Below are 24,591 nucleotides of genomic sequence, written 5' to 3'. Positions count from 1 at the left end.
CATAGTTGAGGTCTACCTATGATGTAAATTACAGACGCCTCTCATCTTTTTAAGTGGTGGAACTTGCACTATTGCTGACTGACTAAATACTTTTTTGCCCCACTGTATATGCTATAAGTTACTTTTTTAGCTCTTTTCCTAAGTTTTTGGCTGCTAATGACATCAGGTTTCAGGCTATTTTAGTTAATGCTTGAATTTCCCATCAAATAACAGGATCCTTAACATGGTGCATTCCTCACCTGTTTGCACTGGAAATGTGTGAACAAATAGACAACTGGGCGTTCCGTCTCTCACCCACGGTGTCAGACTGCATAAGGACACACATGCTCCTGGTATCACCCACTTGTCAAGATTAGAGTTGAGCGACTTTAGTCGGATCGGGTTTCATGAAACAAAATTTGTTTTAGATGAAACTGGTCCGACTAGGGCAAAAAAAAAAGTCGGAGTTTCGTCCGAAACCCGACTCCAATGCAAGTCAATGGGAAATAAAAGTCGGCATTGAGCGGATGACATTCATCCACTCAATGCCGACTTTTAATCCCCATTGAGACTTGCATTGGGGTTGGGTTTCGGATGAAACTCCGACTTTTTTTGCCCTAGTCGGACCAGTTTCATCGAAAACAAATTTTGTTTCATGAAACCCGATCTGACCAAACTCGCTCAACTCTAGTCAAGATATTTCTAGGAGTCTTAACAGATGAACGGCACAATGCAGAGTTGTAAGAACAGATGCTCCAAAAAGTGAAAATTTGAGCAAAAAAAAATGTGCAGAACTCTGGGTCCAGCAGACACATTATTAGTCTGTGGCAGCTGGACCAAAATCCTACAAAGCAGCTTCTATCTGCTGGCAACCCCATCGCCCCTTCCAATTAGTAGGCCCCACGTGACATCATGCTTGTGTCGTGGCAGGCCTACTAATCAGGAGAGGTCAGCAGGTAGCAGGGGGTGCAAGGCTCTTGTACGGAGCAATGGTCTACAATATGGCTGCTGGACCAGGATCCTGTGAATCCTTTTGCGCAGCTCTAGAATACTAGTGCTTTATTAAATAAAACGGACAAGTCAGGGGGAGCAGAGAAGTCTCTGGATACATTTCGTGTAGGCTTAGTGCACCTTTAGCGCTTTATAAAGGCACTCATTACAGAACTTGCAGTTCCTAATAAAATATATGAATGTTTTCTTTTATCTAGAGAATGGTAAGGCTAATAGAAGTCTATACTACTGGGTAACTACTTTCCATAATCATGCACAGTCAGTCAGCGTTATGACATATCAGTAGCCACATCACAAGTCCAGCTAAATACAAAAGAAAATTTGAGAGCGATGGAAAATAAATTGTATGCAAATAGAAAGTTTCAGTGATTGAAAGGATTTCTTCTACCGAGAGGCATCAAGGCTTGAGCATTTCGTGGAGGTACACTGAGTGCATGTGGTACGCAGACATCCAGTTGGAGCACTTGTAAACATTTCTGTAATAGGGACTGGAGACTGCAGAGTGGTAGCTCTGCCACGCTTGATAATATGACTGCCAGTAGTCAGTGTAGCTCATGGTGCCATAGGGAAAAGCACTGGCATTCGTATAGTCCAGCTGGTACATGTCATCCTGAGTCTCCGCACATAATTCTCTTCTGGACAGTTGGGTTACTTTTTTAGCTCTTTTCCTAAGCTTTTTGCTGCTAATGACATCTTTAGTAGAAGAACTGTTTGCTTTGACCAGGGTTGCCTGCTGAAAGTCTTCTGAAGGTACTGACAACTCATCCACATTCATCTGGCAAACTGAAGCCCCCTCTGTCTCTTGTGCGGACAGAGCTGGATAAGAGCTTGACAGCTCCTTGGTCTTCACCTTCTCCTGTGAATGCCGGGATTCCTCACTAGTGTCTTCACTCTCAGATAAGGAGCTGGATGAGCTGTAACTTTCCTCATGTGAATTCACACTTAGCTTACAGTTATCTGGAGTGATAACCGCATCTGACGTCATATCTGTTGAACTGTTCTCCTGGCCTAGATTTTCAGAAGGAATTCTCTCTGCGTGACCTCCTGCATCTGTGTAGACACGGATGACTTCCACATGCTTTTCTAAACCTTCTTTGATAAACTGCTCATAATCTTCGACCAGCTCAGCAAAAGATGATGTGCAAACCACGGGACGTTTAAAAGAAGCTAGACTTGGGATTTTAGGGAGGGAATTATCCAGCCCCTGTTGGAGTTTGCCTTCACTTTCCAATCCTTCTGTGTTTTTAGGTTTATCTGGTTTCTTAGGCAAGTTAGAAGTCTCTACATGCATCCAATCCTGCGGATTTTCTTTTTCGGTAGACTTTCTTTTGGAAATTTTCTTTTGCTTAGGTTGAGTATGTTTCTTGCTTATGCCAAATTCTGGTAAGGTATTTAAGCCCGTATTTTTTGTTTTGATGCAATCTGTCTGGACATCAGACATTACAGCTTGAGGTGGGTTCGTCATAGGCATTATCTCCACATTCCAGTCACAAGCTTCCTCCATTAGTCCATCTGGAATTGGCTCTATTAAAAAAAAAAAAAAACTATTTTAATTAAAAGTTGATCAAATGGAATAAAATATCTAATATCCTAAGAATCATTTGGGAATAGAGGATGTCAACAAAAAGTATCATGTAGGCTGATTTCACACAGGTTTGGAGTTCTGTTCTAGGAACAGAAAAATGAAAACCCTGCAAAAACACATTTGTCCCATGACAGGCGCAAACTGCACCAAATGGAGCACACTGACGATTATGGGATCCAGGTGGTCTCTTATCATGGAAGCTCCAAAGCAAGGTAACCTAGCCATAGGCACAAGCTGTAATAATCGTGCTCTGGTCATTTCCATGACCTACGCTACCATACCATGAAACGGCAATCTGATCACACCAGACTATGTTTCATGTATTAATGCCAAAAGGAAATATCCCACTCCTACTCAAATCCTGGGCAGAGAGCAGCAAAGTTCCTCCCAAGGCTAGTGATCACAAAGGTTGGACTTTGACCTATCTCACTTGATACGTTTCATTAACTCTGTCAACAGATTTTTGCCACCTAAACTTAGAGTAGCATAATGTAGATAAAGACCCCGATTGCAGTGACGTGTCACTTATTAGACTGCTTGATGTAGTTTAGAATCACTGTTTTATTAGCAGGAGATTAATACTAAAGGACTAATAAACCTGCTGCTCAGTAGTCTTCTGTATTCATGAGCTCCGAATAATCCCTGAACCCACCACTGATTGGCAGCTTTCTGTGTACACTTTGCATAGGCAGAAAGAGGTCAATCCACATTGTGGATGGGGTTATACAGGACTCAGCATTCAAAGAACCGGTAGATCAGCATCAGATAAAATGGTGTTGTTATAAAAACTGCAGTAAGCAGCCTGGTAAGTTTCACACTGCTGGAATCAGTGTCTCTGTTCTTACGTTATGGTGACAAATTTCCTTTAAAGCATTGAAACAATAAAAATTAAAAATAATAATTTGGAATTGGACAACCCTTTTCCGACATCTGGCGTGATAGTACGCCGATGTCGGACTCCTTCCCTTTGATGTGGGCTCCAGCGGTGAGCTCACATCTTTCCCGGGACATGTCAGCTGTTTTGAACAGCTGACATGTGCCCAGAACAGCCGCAGGTGGAATCCAGCCGTGGCTATTAACCCATTAAATGCAGCTGTCAAACACTAACAGCGGCATTTAACAAGCGCTTCCGGCAATCGCGCCTAAAATCCGCCCACCGGTGACCCCCATTACGTGATTGCGGGACATTGGTGGGTTGGTCTGACAACCGGAGGTCTCCTGGAGAACTCTATGGTTGTCACTGCCGGCTTGCTGTAAGCGCCACCCAGTAGTTGGCACTCATAGCGAGTAATTCTACTACATACAGGCGAACTGATCATCGCAGGCACGTAGCAGAGCCGATTGGGTTATTGCAGCTTCTAGACTACTGAAGCATGCCAAAAGTAAAAAAAAAGAAAAAAAAAAAAAAAAACACACAAGCCTGTTTTAATAAAAAAAAATTATATATATATATATATATATATATATATATATATATATATATATATATATATATATATATATATATATATATATATATATATATATATTTTTTTTTTTTTTTTTTTTTTCAAATCACCCCCCTTTCAAAAATAATAAAAATCACACATGCACTTATTAGGTATCGCTGCGTTCAGAATCGCCCGATCAATAAAACAAAGGATTAACCTGATCGCTAAACGGTGCAGCGAGAAAAAAACATAAAAACGCCAGAATTACAGTATTTTGGTTGCCACGACATTGCATTAAAATGCAATAACAGGCAATCAAAAGATCGTATCTGCACCAAAATGGTATCAATAAAAACGTCAGAACGGCATGCAAAAAAATAAGCCCTCACCCAACCCAAGATCACAAAAAATGGAGACGCTACAGGTATCGGAAATTTTTTTTTTTTTTTCTCTTTTAACAAAGCTTGGATTTTTTTTCATCACTTAAATAAAAATTACCTAGACATGTTTGGTGTCTATGAACTCGTAATGACCTGGAGAATCATAATGGCAGTCAGTTTTAGCATTTAGTGAACCTAGTAAAAAAGCAAAACAAAAATCAAGTGTGGGATTGCACTTTTTTTTTTTGCAATTTCACCGCACTTGGGATTTTTTTTCCCCCCGTTGTCTAGTACACAATATGGTAAAACCAACGGTGATGTTCAAAAGTACAACTCGTCCCGCAAAAAAACAAGACCTCACATTGCCATATTGACGGAAAAATAAAAAAGTTATGGCTCTGGGAAGAAGGGGAGCGAAAAACGAAAGCGCAAAAATGAAAATACCTTCGGGGGTAAAGGGGTTAAAATTTATTAGCACCTTTTCAATGGTTATGAATAGGGATAAGCGAACGTGTCGGATTAGGTGTTGTCTGAGCATGCTCAGGTGCTAACAGAGTCTTCCGCGTGCTCAAATAATATGCTTGAGTGCCCACGGCTGCATGTCTCATTGGCTGTTTGATGGCTGCAACACATGCGGGGATTGTCTGTTTGTTAGGCAATCCCCGAATGTGTGGCAGCAGTTGAACAGCTGTGTGACATGCAGTCGCGGGGACTCAAACATATTTTTCGAACACGCCGAAGACACTCTGTTAGCACCCGAGCATGCTCCGACAACACCTTATCTGACACATTCGCTCATCACTAGTTATGAAGAATTGTAGTTTGACTTGTTTTAATATTCATTTCATAAATCAAAAGTATACATGAAAATAAGCAACTTTGTATGAAATCTTACTAAATTCTCTCTCTTTGTGAACTGATATTTTGTTCTCAATTCACAAGTAAAATCTTTTTTTTTTTCTGTGACGACAGATTTTTCCATTAGAGATAATGTTTGGTTCTGTTAATCTATGGAATGGGGGAGAGCCAGAAACAGACACAGATCTTCTACTGCAAGTTCTACTGAAAAAACATTACAGTTCTCCATAGAACTTTTTGAGCACCAATTGTCATCTCCTAGCTCAGTAATAGGAAAATCTGTATTTACTGAAAAAAGCTTTTACCCTTGAACTGAGAATGAATGGAGGAAAAAGAAGCTGTTTTCTTTGATAAGATATATTGCAAAGTTTCTTATTTTCACATGAACAATTGATATATCAAATAAATATTAAATGGGCGTTTACTCTTTAAGCTCTGGAGCAGTAGCTCCTGTGTAGACAATCTACATGAATACTCTCTAATCCCCGCAATCACATTTACCAGGTAAAGCAAGTAGTCGAAGGTTGCACTTCTGAGCTATTGACATCATTAAATTCTCTTCTTCTCCCCGGCAGCAGTAAGAGACAGAAAGTCCATAGGTACCTGTGACAGCAGAGTGGTGTCATTAAATAGGTTTTCATACAATCAAAAGTCTGCAAGTAAAAACCAGAAAACGGCATCACATCAATGCACCGTCAGCAATTAAAGTGTGACCCCCACCTTGTACACGGACCACCTATTATATGGCTACTACACTAAGTCTTCCCAAGATCATCCTGGTGTCTAATGTATGGCACAAGAGTCTACTAATCTGCTCCATTTAGATTGCCGATATCTAAAGCTCTGTATCCGGGGATTCTATAGTTAGCTTTTCTGGCTGCTCCCCCTTTATAAAGACGTGTGCAGTAGTCGTGACAGCCCACATTTACTTCTCATTAAAAAAAAAACAAAAAAACCTACAAATATTCAGATATTGGCATTTAAGTTTCCACATCCTCCTCTGATAAGTTTATGAAACTATTTAGAACTGTTCTGAACCAACTGTTCTGGCAAGAACAAGGCACCAGCGGCAACATTGCAGATGTGTACATTTTACTGCGAAACACTGCCGCATTTCAGACATAACTCAAAGGGGTTGTTTAGGTTTGCCACAAAAGTCTGCAGTCACACTATGTGACTTATGACTCCTCACATAGTGTGCGCTCTGTGCACACTGTCAGGATTCCAGTGTCAGACATGTGATGACAGGTATGCGAGATGCACACTCCTGGACACATTTCGGCTAGACATGTACGGCCTCGCTCATTACAGGTGAATTGCAGAGTGATTACGGACTTTTGTACCAAACCTGGACAACCAGGGACCATGCTTCTCAGACGACTAGTTCAAGAGGCTGGAACTCTGCGGCCTCTGGATTAGTCATCTAGAAAGCATAATTTAATCTGATGTCCGTTTTTCATGTACAGGCTCTCTTATCATGGATAGAATACATACCCATGTTAGTACATGGGCACGATGACGAGCTGTTTTTTCTTTTTCATACAGAAAGTCATCAAAAAAATGGAGACATAAGATTTGCAGATCAAAAACACATACAAGTTTAATCGTCGCCAGAAAAACAGACACCCTTAGACGGTATTTTAGTGCTAACTTCACATTAGCATTCGGGGGCTTTGCGGAGGCCTGCGTACCTACTCCGTTAAGCTCCGCCTACTTCTACATGTGTCCTGCGTACTTATCTTTAACAATGGGTACACAGGACATGCGGATGCGCTGTTTTGACGCACCTGGCAAGCACACGGGAACGCAACAAGTAGTAACCCCATAGTGAAAATTAAATAAATACACACACAAAAAACGCCTTTATTTCAAATAAACACTCCCCACCCTCTTTTACCCATTAATTACTGGGGGAAAAAAAAAAAAAAATCACAGTATTCCTCACCTGTCTGCCTATAATCCATATGTCCCACAATGTGCTCCAACTCTGCTACATTTGGATGCACTGCTGAGCATTGGCATGATGCGATCGCTCAGTCGTGCATCCAGGAGACACCCAGCTTCAGTGCCGAGCGCTGACGTCAGTAAAAATGACTGGAGTTTATTGGCTATGAACTTCGTTAACCTTATTGCCAGAACCGCTCGGCACCGCTCAGCTCAGTGCCTCCTGGATGAATGGTGGAGCAGTCGCATCATGCCACCACTCAGCAATGCATCCAGATGTAGCAGAGTTGGAGCACGTCATGGGACATATTTATTAATCGGCGGACAGTGATTTTTTATTTTTACAGTAATAAATGGGTAAAAGAGGGTGAGGAGTGTTTATTTCAAATAAAGAAGTTTTTTTCTGTGTGCTTTGTTCAATTAAAGGACTTTTTGTGTGTGTGTGTTTTTTAACTTAAACATACAGGGTTAGTAATGCTAACGCCTTGACTTGATGTCAGCTGATATGACAAAGTTGACATCAACCCCAATACTACTACTGGTTCTAATGCTGCGCAACACCAGTACCAGTGAGGTTACCTTGGATGTGTATTTTACTGTACTTGTTAATGAATAAAAAACAAATGAAAAAAAAACTTGTGGGGTCCACCGTAATTTTCATAACAAGCTGAAGGAAAGCCGACGGCTGGGGGCTGATGTTAGAGAGCAGTCACCTTGATGATGCGACCTCTCACCATGCCAGCTGAAACACAATGAGCTGAGTGTGTAAGAACGAACCTGCCTGTGACCAGCGGTGACGTCATTATGGTTACTGCCGGTCACTGTAGCTGCATTCTCAAGCTCTGCTCATTGTATTTCAGCTGTGATGTGATTGCTCACCAAACCATCTAGATTGTTGTGGGATATGACCATTAATGGAAAGCTGAGTATACCTTTGCTTTTTTATTTTTGTTGAATAAATAGGTAAAAGGGGGGGGTCAGGAAGTTTTTATTTCAAATAATGGACTTTACGCTGTACCTGTCATTATTACATTTGACTATGCCTTTCAAAAAGCTTTGCTCGAGCAGCAGAACCCAAACAGCAACACAGACTTCTGGGAGAAGTCCGTGTTCGGGATTTGTGCACTGACTGGTTCACCCATCTCTACACACTGGTATGAAAAATGGACACACTGACCAATAATGGATAAAAATAAATCCTGCACATTGAGAAAGAAAAAAAAAAAACAAAACAATTTTTTCCCTATGTTAAAGAAAAAAAATGTTAATCTGAATGCGGCCTAATTTTTACTATGGCACCTACTGAGAGAAACCTGCTGATAACATTACAGGTCTGTGCCTTTACTCACTAACATTCAGAATCAGACATCCCCGCTATGCTGGTATAAACTGCACTGGGGGGGGGGGGGGGGGGGGGGCGGGGAGTATGTAATATCTATATTATTTTTTTTCCCTTTGGGAAAAAAAAAAAAAAAAACACGTATGCAAAGGCAAAATTAATTAGTAGGAGTTATACTTTACATTTTGTTTATACATTAAGGATTTTGTGATCTTATTATACCGTGTAACAAGAGTTGAATTATTTCTGTGGTTATAATACATAAATGTGTGATGCACAAAGCTGGCGATATAGCAATTACCAAAACGTCCAGCTCTTCCTATTCGGTGCATGTAGGTCTCCCAGTCATGAGGCACATCCAGGTTTACAACCAAATTCACCTTCTCAGCATCAATACCACGTGATGTCTAATATGTAGAAAAAGAAATACAGAAGAATAGACAGAAATTCACATTTTAGATATTCCTAAACCATTAACTGTGCCACAGATCACCCAATCATGAATTGTATGTGGAAAAATATATATGATAAAACATTAGTAGGTGTATCAACAGTAGGTGCTGGGTACAGTGTGTGCCAATATGTGTACATGCAATGGACACCGGATGACATATCACAGCCAGAGAATGGACGGAATAAGTCTATGTTACATAATTGCTTTTATGTGATGTCACACAGATGAGGAGAGGAGATCGGGGGTCTCTATTGTTAACATGAAGGTAGTATCTCAGTAAGTAAAATTAGTCAATCCCCCAAGAAACTCTCCACTAATAAAACTTTGTCAAAAGGGTTTTCCAAGTCCATTTAAAATTGATGGACTGCCCTCAAAATGCCCATACACTATACTGAGCTGTCGTCTGACAACTGCCTATTCCAACAGTGCTGAGAGATTATGTTTCCACTGAGGGAAGGGAGGAAGCAAATGTTAGACTTCTCTGGTAGACCATCTCCTGAAGAAACAAAAGGACCAGATGTCAAACAACCATATCCTTTCTTGCTCAAGACATTATTTTTCAGGATTAAGTCAGGATGCCCCAAAGCCAACAATATTATACTGGTAGGGGTCATCTTTGGTTGACTTCACGTATGGGTTATTTAAGAGAGGCCAACAAATATTATACTGGTAGGGGTCTTCATTGGTTGACTATACGTATGGGCTACATAGGAGAGGCCAACAATATTATACTGGTAAGCATCCAAGTTTTGGAACCTATGGGATACATCAGTTTCAAAAGGCCGCAGCACTCAGGCGAGAATTGTTATTTTCCAATCACAGTTCTGCACCGTTACTTTACTACTGCTACGGAGTTGCCATTCCAAGTTGAGGCTAGGCCATATTTGAATCTTTTTCAAGCAACTTACAAGATCAGTAGAAATGAGGACACGGCAATGATACTGCTTCAGTTTGGCCATAGCATCCAGTCTTTGGTTTTGGTTCATACCTCCTGCATGGAGACAACAAAAAGTGTAACATCACATTACATGTATTCTCTCATTTACGGCACTTTACATGTTAAATCAATTTGTGGGGAAAATAAGAGGCAAAAATCAAATTGTGACTCTAACTTACCAGAAATACAGACAGCAGGAAAACCTTTGGCGGTGAGAACATCGGAGAGGTGTTTGGCCCTATAAAAATAGAATTGTTATAACACAAGATCTAGAAATATAGTAAAAAAGACAATGTGGGTGGACAGGATTGGATACATGGCCATCAGCACTTCTAGAGGCTGGCAGCTGGGTGATCTGAAGAACTCAATGGCCGATTACTACAGGAAATGAGTCCTCAAGAACCGTCCTATGACAACACCATTATCATGGCACAATCAGGAGCTGTATGTAACAGGGGATCAATAACGTTACCTGCTATGCAAGTTGGAAAATACTAAGGCTTGGTTAAAAGGAACTCTACTAAACAGTTCCTGCACGTGCTGGATCTTCTCCTCAAAGGTCTTGTGTGGTAGAGGATGTGAATTCACCACCTTGTAATACTGTTTTAACCCTACACAGAACGAGACAAATGTCAAGTCTGATACAATAAGAGCCATCACGTGATTTCCTTCTCTACTGGGTTGCACGTACCTATAAGGCTGGGGTCGGTGACATTCAACCTGACGAATGTTGGCTCCCTCATATACCTCGTCAGCGCTTTAGCTAAGGATTCTGGGTAAGTGGCTGAAACAGCTAGCATCTGCTTGTTGGCAGGAAGAGATGAGTAAATCCAACTAAGAAAAGAAAAACCTGAACATTACCATTTACTAGAAGGTTCTATACAATAAACAGAGAAAACAATAATAAAAGTAAAAGGGAAGAGGAACTTGTCCGAAATGTTTAATTTGTCGAGTTCTGGATGCTACTAGGCAAGTATAAAGCTTCAATGAGAGTCTTACTTTACTTACTTTTTCCAAATCCATTGGAAAAATTTTATTTTCTTTAGTCAATATGCAAATGTGATGCTTGGAGTAGGTGGGCGGGGCAACACAGTCAGAATTTAACGTCCTTCTTAAGTTATATCAAGAATCTCACCCCCTGCCTATAAGAACCTGTGCAAGTGCTAAATGACACATTGTCAGTACATGGGCAGAACATCACACTGGTAAATGTTCTTCTTTGCTGACCTGCGCACGAAGGCAGAGTGACTGCTGACCTGGGCCAGCGCACGAAGGCAGAGTGACTGCTGACCTGGGCCAGCGCACGAGGGCAGAGTGACTGCTGACCTGGGCCAGCGCACGAGGGCAGAGTGACTGCTGACCTGGGCCAGCGCACGAGGGCAGAGTGACTGCTGACCTGGGCCGGCGCACGAGGGCAGAGTGACTGCTGACCTGGGCCGGCGCACGAGGGCAGAGTGACTGCTGACCTGGGCCGGCGCACGAGGGCAGAGTGACTGCTGACCTGGGCCGGCGCACGAGGGCAGAGTGACTGCTGACCTGGGCCGGCGCACGAGGGCAGAGTGACTGCTGACCTGGGCCGGCGCACGAGGGCAGAGTGACTGCTGACCTGGGCCGGCGCACGAGGGCAGAGTGACTGCTGACCTGGGCCGGCGCACGAGGGCAGAGTGACTGCTGACCTGGGCCGGCGCACGAGGGCAGAGTGACTGCTGACCTGGGCCGGCGCACGAGGGCAGAGTGACTGCTGACCTGGGCCGGCGCACGAGGGCAGAGTGACTGCTGACCTGGGCCGGCGCACGAGGGCAGAGTGACTGCTGACCTGGGCCGGCGCACGAGGGCAGAGTGACTGCTGACCTGGGCCGGCGCACGAGGGCAGAGTGACTGCTGACCTGGGCCGGCGCACGAGGGCAGAGTGACTGCTGACCTGGGCCGGCGCACGAGGGCAGAGTGACTGCTGACCTGGGCCGGCGCACGAGGGCAGAGTGACTGCTGACCTGGGCCGGCGCACGAGGGCAGAGTGACTGCTGACCTGGGCCGGCGCATGAGGGCAGAGTAGACAGTGCTGGCTTAAATGGCTCTTTCACGTTTAGAAAAATGGACCCCAAACCGTTCTGGTAATTTAAAATATCAAAATCAGATAGTTGACTCAAGCACAATCTCTCCACTGTAGCGCTGACATCACATTGTATACTCAAGTCACCCCTGCAGCCAGTCACTTAACTCAGCGGCATTGCTAATGTAGATAGCTTGAGCCGCAGCGCTCAGTGATTGGCTCCAGTGGTGATGGTGATGTGAGCGTCATCGCTGTAGCCAAAACACAGACCAGAGCAATGGCCTTGAGCATGCGGTGGACCCAGAGAGTGGGAATGGAAACCCCCTTTGAAGTAAAATCTTTGCTGTCAATCCATGCAGTCAAGGTGAAGATCGCACCAAACTGATGGAGGAGGGCAGCTCAAGACCACAAAGCCTCACCCACGTGGCTTTGAAAATATCACTTGCATATGAATGTTCTCTAAAAAACGATGCAGCAGATTTTTCTAAGATAAATATGGTTCTTCTTAGTATAAGGTCCTCTATGAGAAACTGTGCTTACTGTGGTGGAAATATTGGAGATGACAAATATCTTTGGAGAGCTAAATGTAACCATAATTCCATGTAGGGCAGCAATTTAGCACACAGAAGGAAGGGATTTATATATTTAAATATACGATGGAAAAACCACAGGAAACGATTCCCCAGGCTTTGGTGGAAAGCTCCTTGCTTGTGAGCAGTAGGCTGGGGTCTGAAGTGGAGGGATAATTCTCCAATCTAGATAACAGAAGAGGACAAGGGGAGGATATTACGGGAGGGCCTGAGGGTTGGTGTCTGTTTTCCATTTTAGGTTTTTAATGAAAGCAACCACTTAACTCTTCATTTTTCTTACTTAATTTGCTCCTGGAAGCTTCCTTCTTCTAGTAGTTTGTCTGCTTCATCAAGAATAAATAGACGGATGCTGGATGTGTTGAGATAGCCTATTTCTATTAATTGCTTTATTCGCCCTGCAAGAGGGAAACAAATTAAATATTAAAATGTTCATGTGAGCCCAGACTGGCAAATGCTGCCTGGCGAAATAAGACGGAGTTTATTTTTACACATAATTAAAAGCAGTTAGTAACTGAAGCCAGGAATGGACTGCAGCCATCAGTGAGGGGAGTCCAAAAAAACGGAGCTTCGAACGCCAGCGAAACAAAAGACGTGATGAAAAGTGAACATTTGTGTTACTTCTCAGGAGAAATCAGCAGCAAGACCCAAAGAACAGGAGCAAAAATAACTGTTCACTGGAAACGTTTGGACCAAAATTGACAGCGATCACATATCTATACTTGGGGTCAGTAGCGATTCCCCAGTGATCAAAAGTCTTTTTTCAACCGCTTCCCAACATAGGACATGTAAGATTTGCTCAGTTGGGGTGTACGTGGCAGAAATACCAAGCCAAGCACTGTGCGCCAGAGCCCTGATCCTCTTTACCAGCTCTGACAAGAGGCAGGGACAGATTTAATGTCCGAGCCCCCTGTATAGGCATACAGTGACATCTGTCTCCCATAGGGCACCATTGTATAAATGTATGCTACAGTTTGGACATTTTTCAATGAATGCTAGGGGATAGCACAGTCTACACTTTTGGCATACATCAATGGAGCACAGTATACACTTCCAGCATAGTGTACAAACGTGATGTGAACACACTGCTAGCCAAGATAGCCACAACCCACCGAACAATACACGTATACTAAAAGTGCCCATATGCCAATCACTCATTTAGGCAACAGCTATCTTTTGTGACACCCCATTCAGATGCACGCTCACCTTTGCTGAGCGTTCATGAACTTTTAACAGGGAGAGCGGAGTAAGAAAGTGAAAACAAACAGATGTCGCCTGTGGAGTGTCAGGGGGCCCTTTTATTAGATTGTCAACCACTGAATCCATAGGAAAGATTGCTTTTTGTGTGATGATTGCAGTTTGAGTGAAAACATTCAGCTTACCAAATAATGTACAGAAAAATGGCAGAGAAAAAGGCACAGTGGGTGAAATGGTGGAGAAAAAGAAAAAAAAAAAATCAATCACTGCTTTTGGGGTTTTGTTTTCATGGCGCTCAATGCACAGTAAAAATATCCTGGCAATATGATTCTGCATATCAGCACTATAACCGATACCAAGTATATAGCGGCTTTTATTTATAGTTTAATACAATGTATAATGTGACTAATATATAATATAATTTTATTAAAAAAATATGTATATATATTTAGGTCTCTGAGCCCTATGGAATGTGTGAGGAATATTTTTGTTTGGCAAGCTGTAGTTTCTATTGGTACCATTTGGGAGAACACACAAGTATCTAAATTAAAGGTGAGGTGACCGGAAAGCTGATGTTTCCATAAAACGTTTACCATAAGGGTGACAATTTTATATTTTGATAGATCTGGCATTTAATGACGAAGTAAAAGCAAATATGCCACAGGCACCACCATCAATCAACTGTTTGCAGTCCTGGCAGGAGCCAAACAGCAGAGTTCCGCTCAGCAGGCTGCCGGGAATGAGCCACACTGGTGACTAGCCCAACAGGCAGGTCTCCGGCGCCTACCACCAACCTGCTGGCCTGGATTGAGATGTCTCTGCCTATGTGCACGTATAGTAGGAGACCTGTCACTCCAGGGCAGCAGGTGGAGAGAAGCCAGTGACTTTTACAGATTGTTTTTCTCTGAAACAGCCGAACTCCAGCAACATCTGAGAAAAGCCACAACACATTAAATGGAGCTGCACTGTTCGGATTTGTTCACTGTTTGCATCCGGCTCTTGCCAGAGTTGCTGACAGCTGAAGAATAAGTAATCAATCTTATTAAGTCTGGAAAACCATTTTAATCTATCTCTATATATAAAATTCAATGTGCGTGTGTATCACCAACCAATCACGAAGCATCTTTCATTTCACCAGAGCGGTTCAAAAGAAACTAAGCTGTGACTGGTTGCTATGAGCAACAGTTTTCCTCGCAACCAATCACTAAGCATCTCTCATTTCACCAGAGCTGGTTAAAAGTAGCTGAGCTGTGATTGGTTGCTATGCGCAAGTTTTCCCACTTGACAACACCTCAGCAGACACTGACATGGTGGGAGAAATCTAGCATCCCCAGGAACATAAGCTCCGGCCATCGTCTGTGCCCCAGGAGCAGTGAGTACATGACAGAAATGAATCCCCCCTCCCGTGTGGTATCATTAAGTGACACACATGAATGTAGGAAAGTGCACATATTAAATGTCATGTGGATTTAATATTTTCTCACAGACACTTTTATGCATTATTGATGTGTTACTGTGCTCTGATGCTGTGAGTTTTTTTAAAGTGCTACTTTCCCCATAACTCACCTGAATATACCCATATAACGCGTAATGCTTTTCCTGTAACAACCCATTAAATATGATACTATACTGCATACAGATGCTGTACATCCATGAGCAACTCAGCTGGACAAATCACAAGTTGTCCTGGGATCTTAGTGAACCATGTTTCTGTGCAATTTCACTATTCTACTTTTACTGGCTTTGATGGGATGATGTGGGATATTAGGGATAGTAGTCCGGTAGCTCTGGCTGACAGGATAATGTGGGATATTATAGTGAATGTGGCTATGCGGAGCTCTACAATTATATATATATATATATATATATATATATATATATATATATATATATATATATATATAATGTGGGATATTAGGGGTAGTAGTCCGGTGGCTCTGGCTGACGGGATGATGTGGGATATTAGGGGTAGTAGTCCAGCGGCTGTGACAGGATGATGTGGGATATTAGGGGTAGTTGTCCGGTGGCTCTGGCAGACGGGACGATGTGGGATATTAGGGGTAGTAGTCTGGCGGCTGTGACGGGATGATGTGGGATATTAGGGGTAGTTGTCCGGTGGCTCTTGCTGACGGGATTATGTAGGATATTATGGGTAGTCTGGCGGCTGACGGGATGATGTGGGATATTAGGGGTAGTAGTCCGGTGGCTCTGGCTGACGGGACGGTATGGGATATTAGGGGTGGTAGTCCGGTAGCTCTGGCTGATGGGATGATGTGGGATATTAGGGGTAGTAGTCCGGTGGCTCTGGCTGACGGGACGGTATGGGATATTAAGGGTGGTAGTCCGGTAGCTCTGGCTGACGGGATGATGTGGGATATAATAGTGAATGTGACTATGCGGCATTGGCGGGGCTATACACTCAGCTTTGCACACTAACTAACCGTAGTTAGTTACTATGCCCGGGCAGCGCCGGGCTCTTCAGCTAGTTTATAATAAAATACAAAATCATTAAAGGGGTTGTCCACACTTAGAGTGACTACAGACTTGTGAATCCTCAAATAGTGAGGATTCTCTGGTTCTGGCACCTCGAGCAGGTAGTCACGTGACCACAAGTATGCGATTTTCATACATTCCAACGAGACACAGGAATTGACCAAGGCCGACCATGTCAAGTAAGAACGCTACCGCAACTATGCAATTCACAAACCTGCGACTGCCGCTGGCACTGGAGAATCCTCACAGTGTGTAGAGTGCACACTGTAAGGATTCATAAGTCTGCAGTCACATGGACTGCCTGCAGACTTGCACTCTAAGGCCGGACAACCCCTTTAACTAGAACACTAGAATACAGGATTACCAGGCGAGCCCACAGCGATGTGACACTTCTTCAGGCGAACTTTATCCTGTGGCAATGGTGTCCCTCCTATAAAAACATGGCACTCCAAGCCCTCCATGTGACTGCCTATAGAAATAATGACTGAATGGATTTGGACAGCAATTTCTCTTGTTGGAGCCAACACCAAAATCTAAAAAACAAGAAAACACTACAGTAGTATGCTGAAATTACAAGGGGAGCAGCATGAGAATAAACAAAAAGTAAGAATACCTGTGTTGCCATATTTTCAAGGATCAAGGAGTCTAAAGCCACGGTGGAGAAGACACAAGTTTTTCCAGTGCCGGACTTAGCCTGAACGATTAAATCTAAATTTAGAAGGAAAGAACAAAAAATGAGTACATCTCCAGCAAAGACTTCTAATCCATCAGTTCTTTTCTTCTGATCTATGGCTAGTTTCACACTTGCTTTTTTTTTGCAGCGCGTTTTTCCCGCAAAAAAACGCATTGAAAAAACGCATACAAAAGCATACAACTGCTGCGTTTTTTTCAAGCATTTTTATGAGCATGCATGAAAAAAACGCAGCGTTTTTATGCGTTTGTATGCGTTTTTAGTGCGTTTTTACCGCGTTTGCGTTTTTTTCCAACATTTTTAGGTGGCCCCTCACACTACCCAAACCATGACTTTACTAACCCTAACCCTGACCCTAACCCTGACCCTTAACCAAATCATACTTAACCCTAACCCAAACCCTAAACCCTAACTAACCCTAACCCAAACCCTAAACCCTAACTAACCCTAACCCTAACCCTGACCCTAACCCTGACCCTGACCCTAACCCTTAACAAAACCATACTTAACCCTAACCCTGACCCTAACCCTGACCCTAACCCTTAACCAAACCATACTTAACCCTAATCCTGACCCTAACCCTGACCCTAACCCTGACCCTAACCCTAACCCTTAACAAAACCATACTTAACCCTAACCCTGACCCTAACCCTTAACAAAACCATACTTAACCCTAATCCTGACCCTAATCCTGACCCTGACCCTAACCCTTAACAAAACCATACTTAACCCTAATCCTGACCCTAACCCTGACCCTAACCCTTAACAAAACCACTTAACCCTAACCCTGACCCTAACCCTTAACCAAACCATACTTAACCCTAATCCTGACCCTAACCCTTAACAAAACCATACTTAACCCTAACCCGGACCCTGACCCTGACCCTAACCCTGACCCTAACCCTGACCCTTAACCAAATCATACTTAACCCTAACCCAAACCCTAAACCCTAACTAACCCTAACCCTGACCCTAACCCTGACCCTAACCCTGACCCTAACCCTGACCCTAACCCTTAACAAAACCATACTTAACCCTAACCCTGACCCTAACCCTTAACCAAACCATACTTAACCCTAATCCTGACCCTAACCCTGACCCTAACCCTAACCCTTAATAAAACCATACTTAACCCTAACCCTGACCCTAACCCTGACCCTAACCCTTAACCAAACCATACTTAACCCTAATCCTGACCCTAATCCTGACCCTGACCCTAACCCTTAACAAAACCATACTTAACCCTAATCCTGACCCTAACCCTGACCCTAACCCTTAACAAAACCATACTTAACCCTAACCCTGACCCTAACCCTGACCCTAACCCTTAACCAAACCATACTTAACCCTAATCCTGACCCTAACCCTGACCCTAATCCTTAACAAAACCATACTTAACCCTAACCCTGACCCTAACCCTGACCCTAACCCTGACCCTAACCCTTAACCAAATCATACTTAACCCTAACCCAAACCCTAAACCCTAACTAACCCTAACCCTGACCCTAACCCTGACCCTAACCCTAACCCTGACCCTAACCCTTAACAAAACCATACTTAACCCTAACCCTGACCCTAACCCTGACCCTAACCCTTAACCAAATCATACTTAACCCTAACCCAAACCCTAAACCCTAACTAACCCTGACCCTAACCCTGACCCTAACCCTGACCCTAACCCTTAACCAAATCATACTTAACCCTAACCCAAACCCTAAACCCTAACTAACCCTAACCCTGACCCTAACCCTGACCCTAACCCTGACCCTGACCCTAACCCTTAACAAAACCATACTTAACCCTAACCCTGACCCTAACCCTGACCCTAACCCTTAACCAAATCATACTTAACCCTAACCCAAACCCTAAACCCTAACTAACCCTAACCCTGACCCTAACCCTGACCCTAACCCTTAACAAAACCATACTTAACCCTAACCCTGACCCTAACCCTAACCCTGACCCTAACCCTGACCCTAACCCTTAACCAAATCATACTTAACCCTAACCCAAACCCTAAACCCTAACTAACCCTAACCCTGACCCTAACCCTGACCCTAACCCTGACCCTGACCCTTAACAAAACCATACTTAACCCTAACCCTGACCCTAACCCTGACCCTAACCCTTAACCAAACCATACTTAACCCTAATCCTGACCCTAACCCTAAACCCCCTTAACTAACCCTAACTCTAACCCAAACCCCTAAATTCCATGGTTAAAAAAAAAAAACGCATATGCAAAAAAACGCATACATGAGCATGCCAGTGCGCACATATGCGCATCCATAGGCTATAATGGCCATTTTTAGCGCAAAACGTGCGCATATGTGCACATGCGCTTTTTTGCAGGGCCAAAAAATGCAACATGCTGCGTCTGGAAAATACAAACGCACACCCCAAAAAAACGCAGCGCATGAAAATCGCATACATGCGCTTACAAGCGCGCAGGTATGCGCACCCATGTTAAATATAGGGGAAAAAACGCATGCGCACATATGCGTTTTTTTCCAGCGCTAAAAAACGAAAATGTGAAACCAGCCTATTTAATACTAAAAAGAGCGTGTGAAGGACAATCCGTCACTTGGCTGCGCTCTGTTTGGTGACATCAGTACATGGGGTACTTATGTAATATACATGCAGTGATGTGTGTGGGGCAAAGTGCTCAGGATCCAGTCCAGCGGCCACATCGGTAATCAGACCACTGCCTCCTACCTAATGGCATCCAGGGCTGTTCCTTTGATTAGCCGACCTGGCATGATGTTATGTGTGACATGCTAGGCCCACTTATCAAAACAAGATCCAGATGCTGCCAGATAGGAGGCAGTCTCAGAGTACAGTCGTGGCAGCTGGACGAGGTTGTAATCATTGATTAACACAATTCTATTCATTTCCCAAGCACATGCTTGAACGTGCATTATGTGCAGACAAAAGTCCACACATGCAGTCTTCTCTCCATGGAAAATCTGCAAGAGACATTTCGCTAATAACATGATAAAGCCTGTATACAGGCATTATGTTATTAGCCAGAGGTTAGTTCACACTAGGCAGTTAGTATAGGGACCCGTTCAAATAGACATTTCGCACATACTGGCTCAGACATTCATATCTTCTGGGAATGTAGCATTACTACCCCTTTTTGGGGTATGGTGGGGAAGCTGATAGATGGCCTCTTTTCCATTCACCTTCTCATGCTCTCATGAACCACCTTAATTACTTACTGAATGCCCCCCCCAGAGATTGGGAAAGTGCTCAGCCAGGCTGTTCCTACACATGTGCACAATTCTCTGAGAGCAAGACTTTGCAAACAAGCAGCCCTCACATCTTGTCTAGATCCATATGGGTAGCTAAAGACCGTCCGCTCACTGGCACGCCTCGAGGCCTCTCTCAACAACAACCTGGACAAATATGTGAAGATCTGGGACCTCTGGGATACTATGATGCCGCAACAACTTCCTAGAAGTCTGATGGAGTCACAAACATAATAATGCAATCCTTGATCCCTTTGTCCTAACCCCATCCTAGGGTCTCACCCCTTATCTTGTGGTATGTACCCCTCCCCTTCAGATGTTCTCTTTTTCTCTTCTGATGAAACATTTAACGTTACACTGGACATTTACATTTGAGTTTGGTTCGGGTCACATGACCGGTTTTCTCTCATTGGAGAAAATTGGTCCGATTACGCTAATCACACTCTAAACAAATTGTGATCTGATTTTCTCGGATGAGGAGAAGAAACTACACTTCTCCATCTTTTCCATTCTGTCAGTCCATGAAAATCAGACTGCACTTGGATGTGATCGGAGTGCGGTCTGATATTTTGCATGGCCCTATAGACAGGAATAGCTGAGTGCGATGCAATAATCAGATGTGATTCGCGCCTGCTGAGTTTTTTTCCTTTAGTGGTTGGGTGCATGAGCCCTTAAAATAAATAAAGGCCTCAGTCCCATTGTTTGCACTGTACTTCGTTATGCCTGGAGGTGACCACACACACCATCTGCTGACTGCCGGCTTTCTTCTCTTCTTCCACTCACCTAATCCACACCGCCCCAGAGGTATGGCCTTGCTCTGGATAGGAGACGGTTTGCTAAAGCCGGCTGCCTGCAAGCCCTCGAGAACGGGACGTGACAGGAGCAGCGAGCTGAAGTCAGCAGACACGTCAGGACCCTGCAAGACATCTCCAGTGCGAGGCCGCGAGCCCAACGTGTGGGCAGCCATTTCTTATTTCAGACGGCCTGAAAGACAACAAATCAAGGGACGTAGGTGAGAAGCTGCTTGGTACCATCTACAAGTGGAAATAAAAAGGATGAGGAAATACACATGTTGTATGGAAGAATGGGCAGGAGACAGCTCATCTGCTCCACACAACCAGTCACATGTCTGGCTGGCGACAGGTCCCCGGACATCTGGGGCAGCACAATGAGGAGTCTTATACAGTGGTGACCGGCACAAAGCTTCCCGCTCAGGTCCCATAGTACGGCTGGGATCACACAGGGCGGACATGCTGTATACCCGCCTTGTGCTGTGTGACGCTGCAGACATTATCACAGGAGGGGTCACACAGGGAAGCAATGGATACTTGTATTATAGATGACATTGTCTGCAGGAGGCTTCACTAAGGCTGAGTGTAGACAGACTTTTTGGCCCTGCGGATTTTTCCGCGCAGAATGGAAGAAATCCGCAGGTCAAATGACCTGCATTTTTCCTGCGGATTTCTTCCATTTTTCATGCAGTTTTCTTGCGGTTTTCCACTGCGGATTTCCCCCTGCGGATTTGGTGACAGGGGAGATGGAAAACCGCACAAAAGTAGTAACATGCTGCGGATTTTGTACTGCAGGAAAACCGCGCGGAAAAATCTGCAGCGTCTGCACAGCGGGTTTTTTTTTTCATTGATTTTAAGGCTACTGTACATCACAATGCGGATATGCAACGTTTCTGCGCTGCAAATCTGCATCGTGTGCACACAGCCTAAGGCAACGTGCACACGCTGCAGAATGGGATGCGGATTTGGCCGCTCGGATTTTGTCAAATCCGCAGGTCAAAAGATCTGCGGATTATCCTGCGGTTTGGCCCTGCGGTTTCACCATCTCAGTGGTGGAGATAGGAAACCGCAGCGGAATCCGCAGGAAGAATTGACATGTCAATTCTTTCTGAAACCGCAGGAAAACTGCGCGGAAAAATCTGCACCGTCTGCACTGCGGTTTTGTATTCCCATAGGGAATAATGGTACTGTACACCGCAGCAGAATCCGCAGCATGTGCACACACCCTAAGAGCGAACAGAGCGTGAATCCCACACAGAACATTCCTCCAGCTCCTACACATGTGCAGGGATCACAGGACTCCTCCTGTCCGTGTAAGGCCACAGTCACACCTCAGTATTGTATGCCAGAGCCAGGAGTGGGTGATAAATCCAGGAGAGCTGGCGTGGTTCTATTACACTTTCCCTCCGACTGTTCTACTGCTAATCTCGGCTTACAAATACTGAGGTAAAACACTGCCCGTGGCCTCACATGTGGATCTGACACAACGGCACACTGCGGATTACACCGTCTGCCTTCAGCACTGGCAATGTGGGCGATTTCCGCCACCCTGGAACCAGGCCAAGCGCGCAGGTACACACAGCTCCTCGCACCGGCAGCAGGCTGCGCCCATCTCGGCCCCTGCTAAATATCACGGCGCCCACTCACCGCTCTGCCTCCTGAGACCGACGGGGGCTTCTCATCCAAAGGCTCAAGGACCTTCGGTGACGTCATGGCCATGTGACCAGTCACGTGTGTGGGCGGGGCGTACTCCTGCAAAGAGCTATAGATAGAACGCGGTGCTGCTTGTGTGTTGTGGGTCCTGTGGGAGGCGGCGTAGAGCTGTGTGTGTCCAGTGACGTGTAGCAGGCAACTACCTGCGGCAGGGCTGTGTGTAATGTGCGGCCTTCTATAGTGTAGCAGCAGGGCTATGTGTACCAGTGCGAGACTCTGGCGGCATACTACCTGAGAGACCCTAGAAATTCCGGCAGCCACCACCAGGGGGAGCTTAGTGCAGAGATGTGGATGTTCTGTATGTAATGAGACCCCCAGCCTGGACTGTAGAAGACAAAGCCCTTCCCTGCTCCTCGGCTCCTTCCCTGCTCCTCGGCCCCTTCCCCGCTCCTCGGCCCCTTCCCAGCTCCTCGGCCCCTTCCCAGCTCCTCGGCCCCTTCCCCGCCCTTCGGCCCCTTCCCCGCTCCTCGGCCCCTTCCCCGCTCTTCGGCCCCTTTCCCGCTCCTCGGCCCCTTCCCCGCTCTTCGGCTCCTTCCCCGCTCTTCGGCTCCTTCCCCGCTCTTCGGCTCCTTCCCCGCTCCTCGGCTCCTTCCCCGCTCCTCGGCTCCTTCCCCGCTCCTCGTCTCCTTCCCCGCTCCTCGGCCCCTTCCCCGCTCCTCGGCTCCCTCCCCGCTCCTCGGCCCCTTCCCCGCTCCTCGGCCCCTTCCCCGCTCCTCGGCCCCTTCCCCGCTCCTCGGCTCCTTCCCCGCTCCTCGGCCCCTTCCCCGCTCCTCGGCCCCTTCCCCGCTCCTCGGCCCCTTCCCCGCTCCTCGGCCCCTTCCCCGCTCCTCGGCCCCTTCCCCGCTCTTCGGCTCCCTCCCCGCTCCTCGGCCCCTTCCCCGCTCCTCGGCTCCTCGGCCCCTTCCCCGCTCCTCGGCCCCTTCCCCGCTCCTCGGCTCCTTCCCCGCTCCTCGGCTCCTTCCCCGCTCCTCGGCCCCTTCCCCGCTCCTCGGCCCCTTCCCCGCTCCTCGGCTCCTTCCTTGCTCCTGCTCCATTGCTCCTTCCCTGCAGCTGCACAGGTTCCTTGTCAATCTTCAAGTTTCCGCTTTCAGGGCTCATTCACTTGATCGTATTTGGTCCGAGTGATGTTCAGCAGCACAGGAGAATGCTGAGCGTTATACTAAAGTCCGAACGACAGCAGGTGGGGGCTTTTGGGACTGTTACCCCCATCATCCGACACCTGCTGCCGCTAATAACAGTGACAGTAGGTGCGGATGATCGGGGTATTCCACAGCCCCCACCTGCTGTCGTTCGGACTTTACTATAACGCTCATCATTTCTCCTCTGCTCGCCGGCAGAGCAGGGGTGAATGATGACAGCTGGCTTCAGCATCTGCCGCCAGGGAACAGCTTACTGTAGCGCTTCTTCCCCGGCGGCTGACCATGTGATACTGATGCAGCACACCCGGTTGCCACACGTAGTACACACACGAACACGGATATCTCCGGTACCGGAAATAAACGGACGTGTGAAAGAGGCCTTATTCAGATGAGATTTTTTTTTCACAGCGTCAGTCTGAGTTTTTGAAGCCCTGTAATTTTGCTGTGTCAAAAACGCAGCGTCTTCCAGCTTCAGCAGTGTGGATGGGATGTATGGAGATCTCCTGCCCACTGAGCTTTTTTACCCAGTGTATAAATCTGCCCTGTGGTGCTGGGTTCAAAACCGCAAAATGAATTTCTCCTGGTGGTTTCTGTGCACATTTTCCCAATAGATTTGCACTAAGTGCAGAAAATCTGCAGGTAAAATCCACGTATGAATTTTTAGTGTGTTTCCACTGTGAAATTGAATAAAACATGTAATCCGCACATGACTACAAAGCATGTGTAGCGCCCCCAGGAGTATGGTCGCCACAGTGGCTTTGC

At 45.3% G+C, this 24,591-nt stretch overlaps 1 protein-coding gene across 2 annotated transcripts; it reads right to left on the bottom strand.

Annotated features, from left to right (window-relative positions):
- Positions 1–117: 117 nt before the first annotated feature.
- On the bottom strand, positions 118–22,800 carry DDX20 (DEAD-box helicase 20). Of its 2 annotated transcripts, none has more exons than XM_073557282.1 (12): positions 22,625–22,800; positions 20,970–21,170; positions 16,858–16,952; positions 16,609–16,777; positions 12,838–12,952; positions 10,609–10,751; positions 10,390–10,528; positions 10,097–10,155; positions 9,889–9,971; positions 8,828–8,933; positions 5,745–5,846; positions 118–2,514 (listed from the first exon to the last, which is right to left on the bottom strand). In XM_073557282.1, the coding sequence occupies exons 2-12, from the start codon at positions 21,151–21,153 to the stop codon at positions 1,388–1,390; spliced, it is 2,322 nt and encodes a 773-aa protein (XP_073413383.1). In that variant the 5' UTR covers positions 21,154–21,170; positions 22,625–22,800; the 3' UTR covers positions 118–1,387. The 2 variants fall into 2 exon arrangements, with proteins under 2 accessions (XP_073413383.1, XP_073413384.1); XM_073557283.1 differs by lacking the exon at positions 22,625–22,800 and adding an exon at positions 22,448–22,598.
- Positions 22,801–24,591: the final 1,791 nt, after the last annotated feature.

Source organism: Dendrobates tinctorius, unplaced genomic scaffold, assembly GCF_039654945.1.
Source record: "Dendrobates tinctorius isolate UK_male_01 unplaced genomic scaffold, ASM3965494v1 ptg000246l, whole genome shotgun sequence".
Lineage (NCBI taxonomy): Eukaryota > Metazoa > Chordata > Amphibia > Anura > Dendrobatidae > Dendrobates > Dendrobates tinctorius.
Note: the sequence above shows the minus strand (reverse complement) of the source record. Positions and strands in the feature narration are given on the sequence as shown.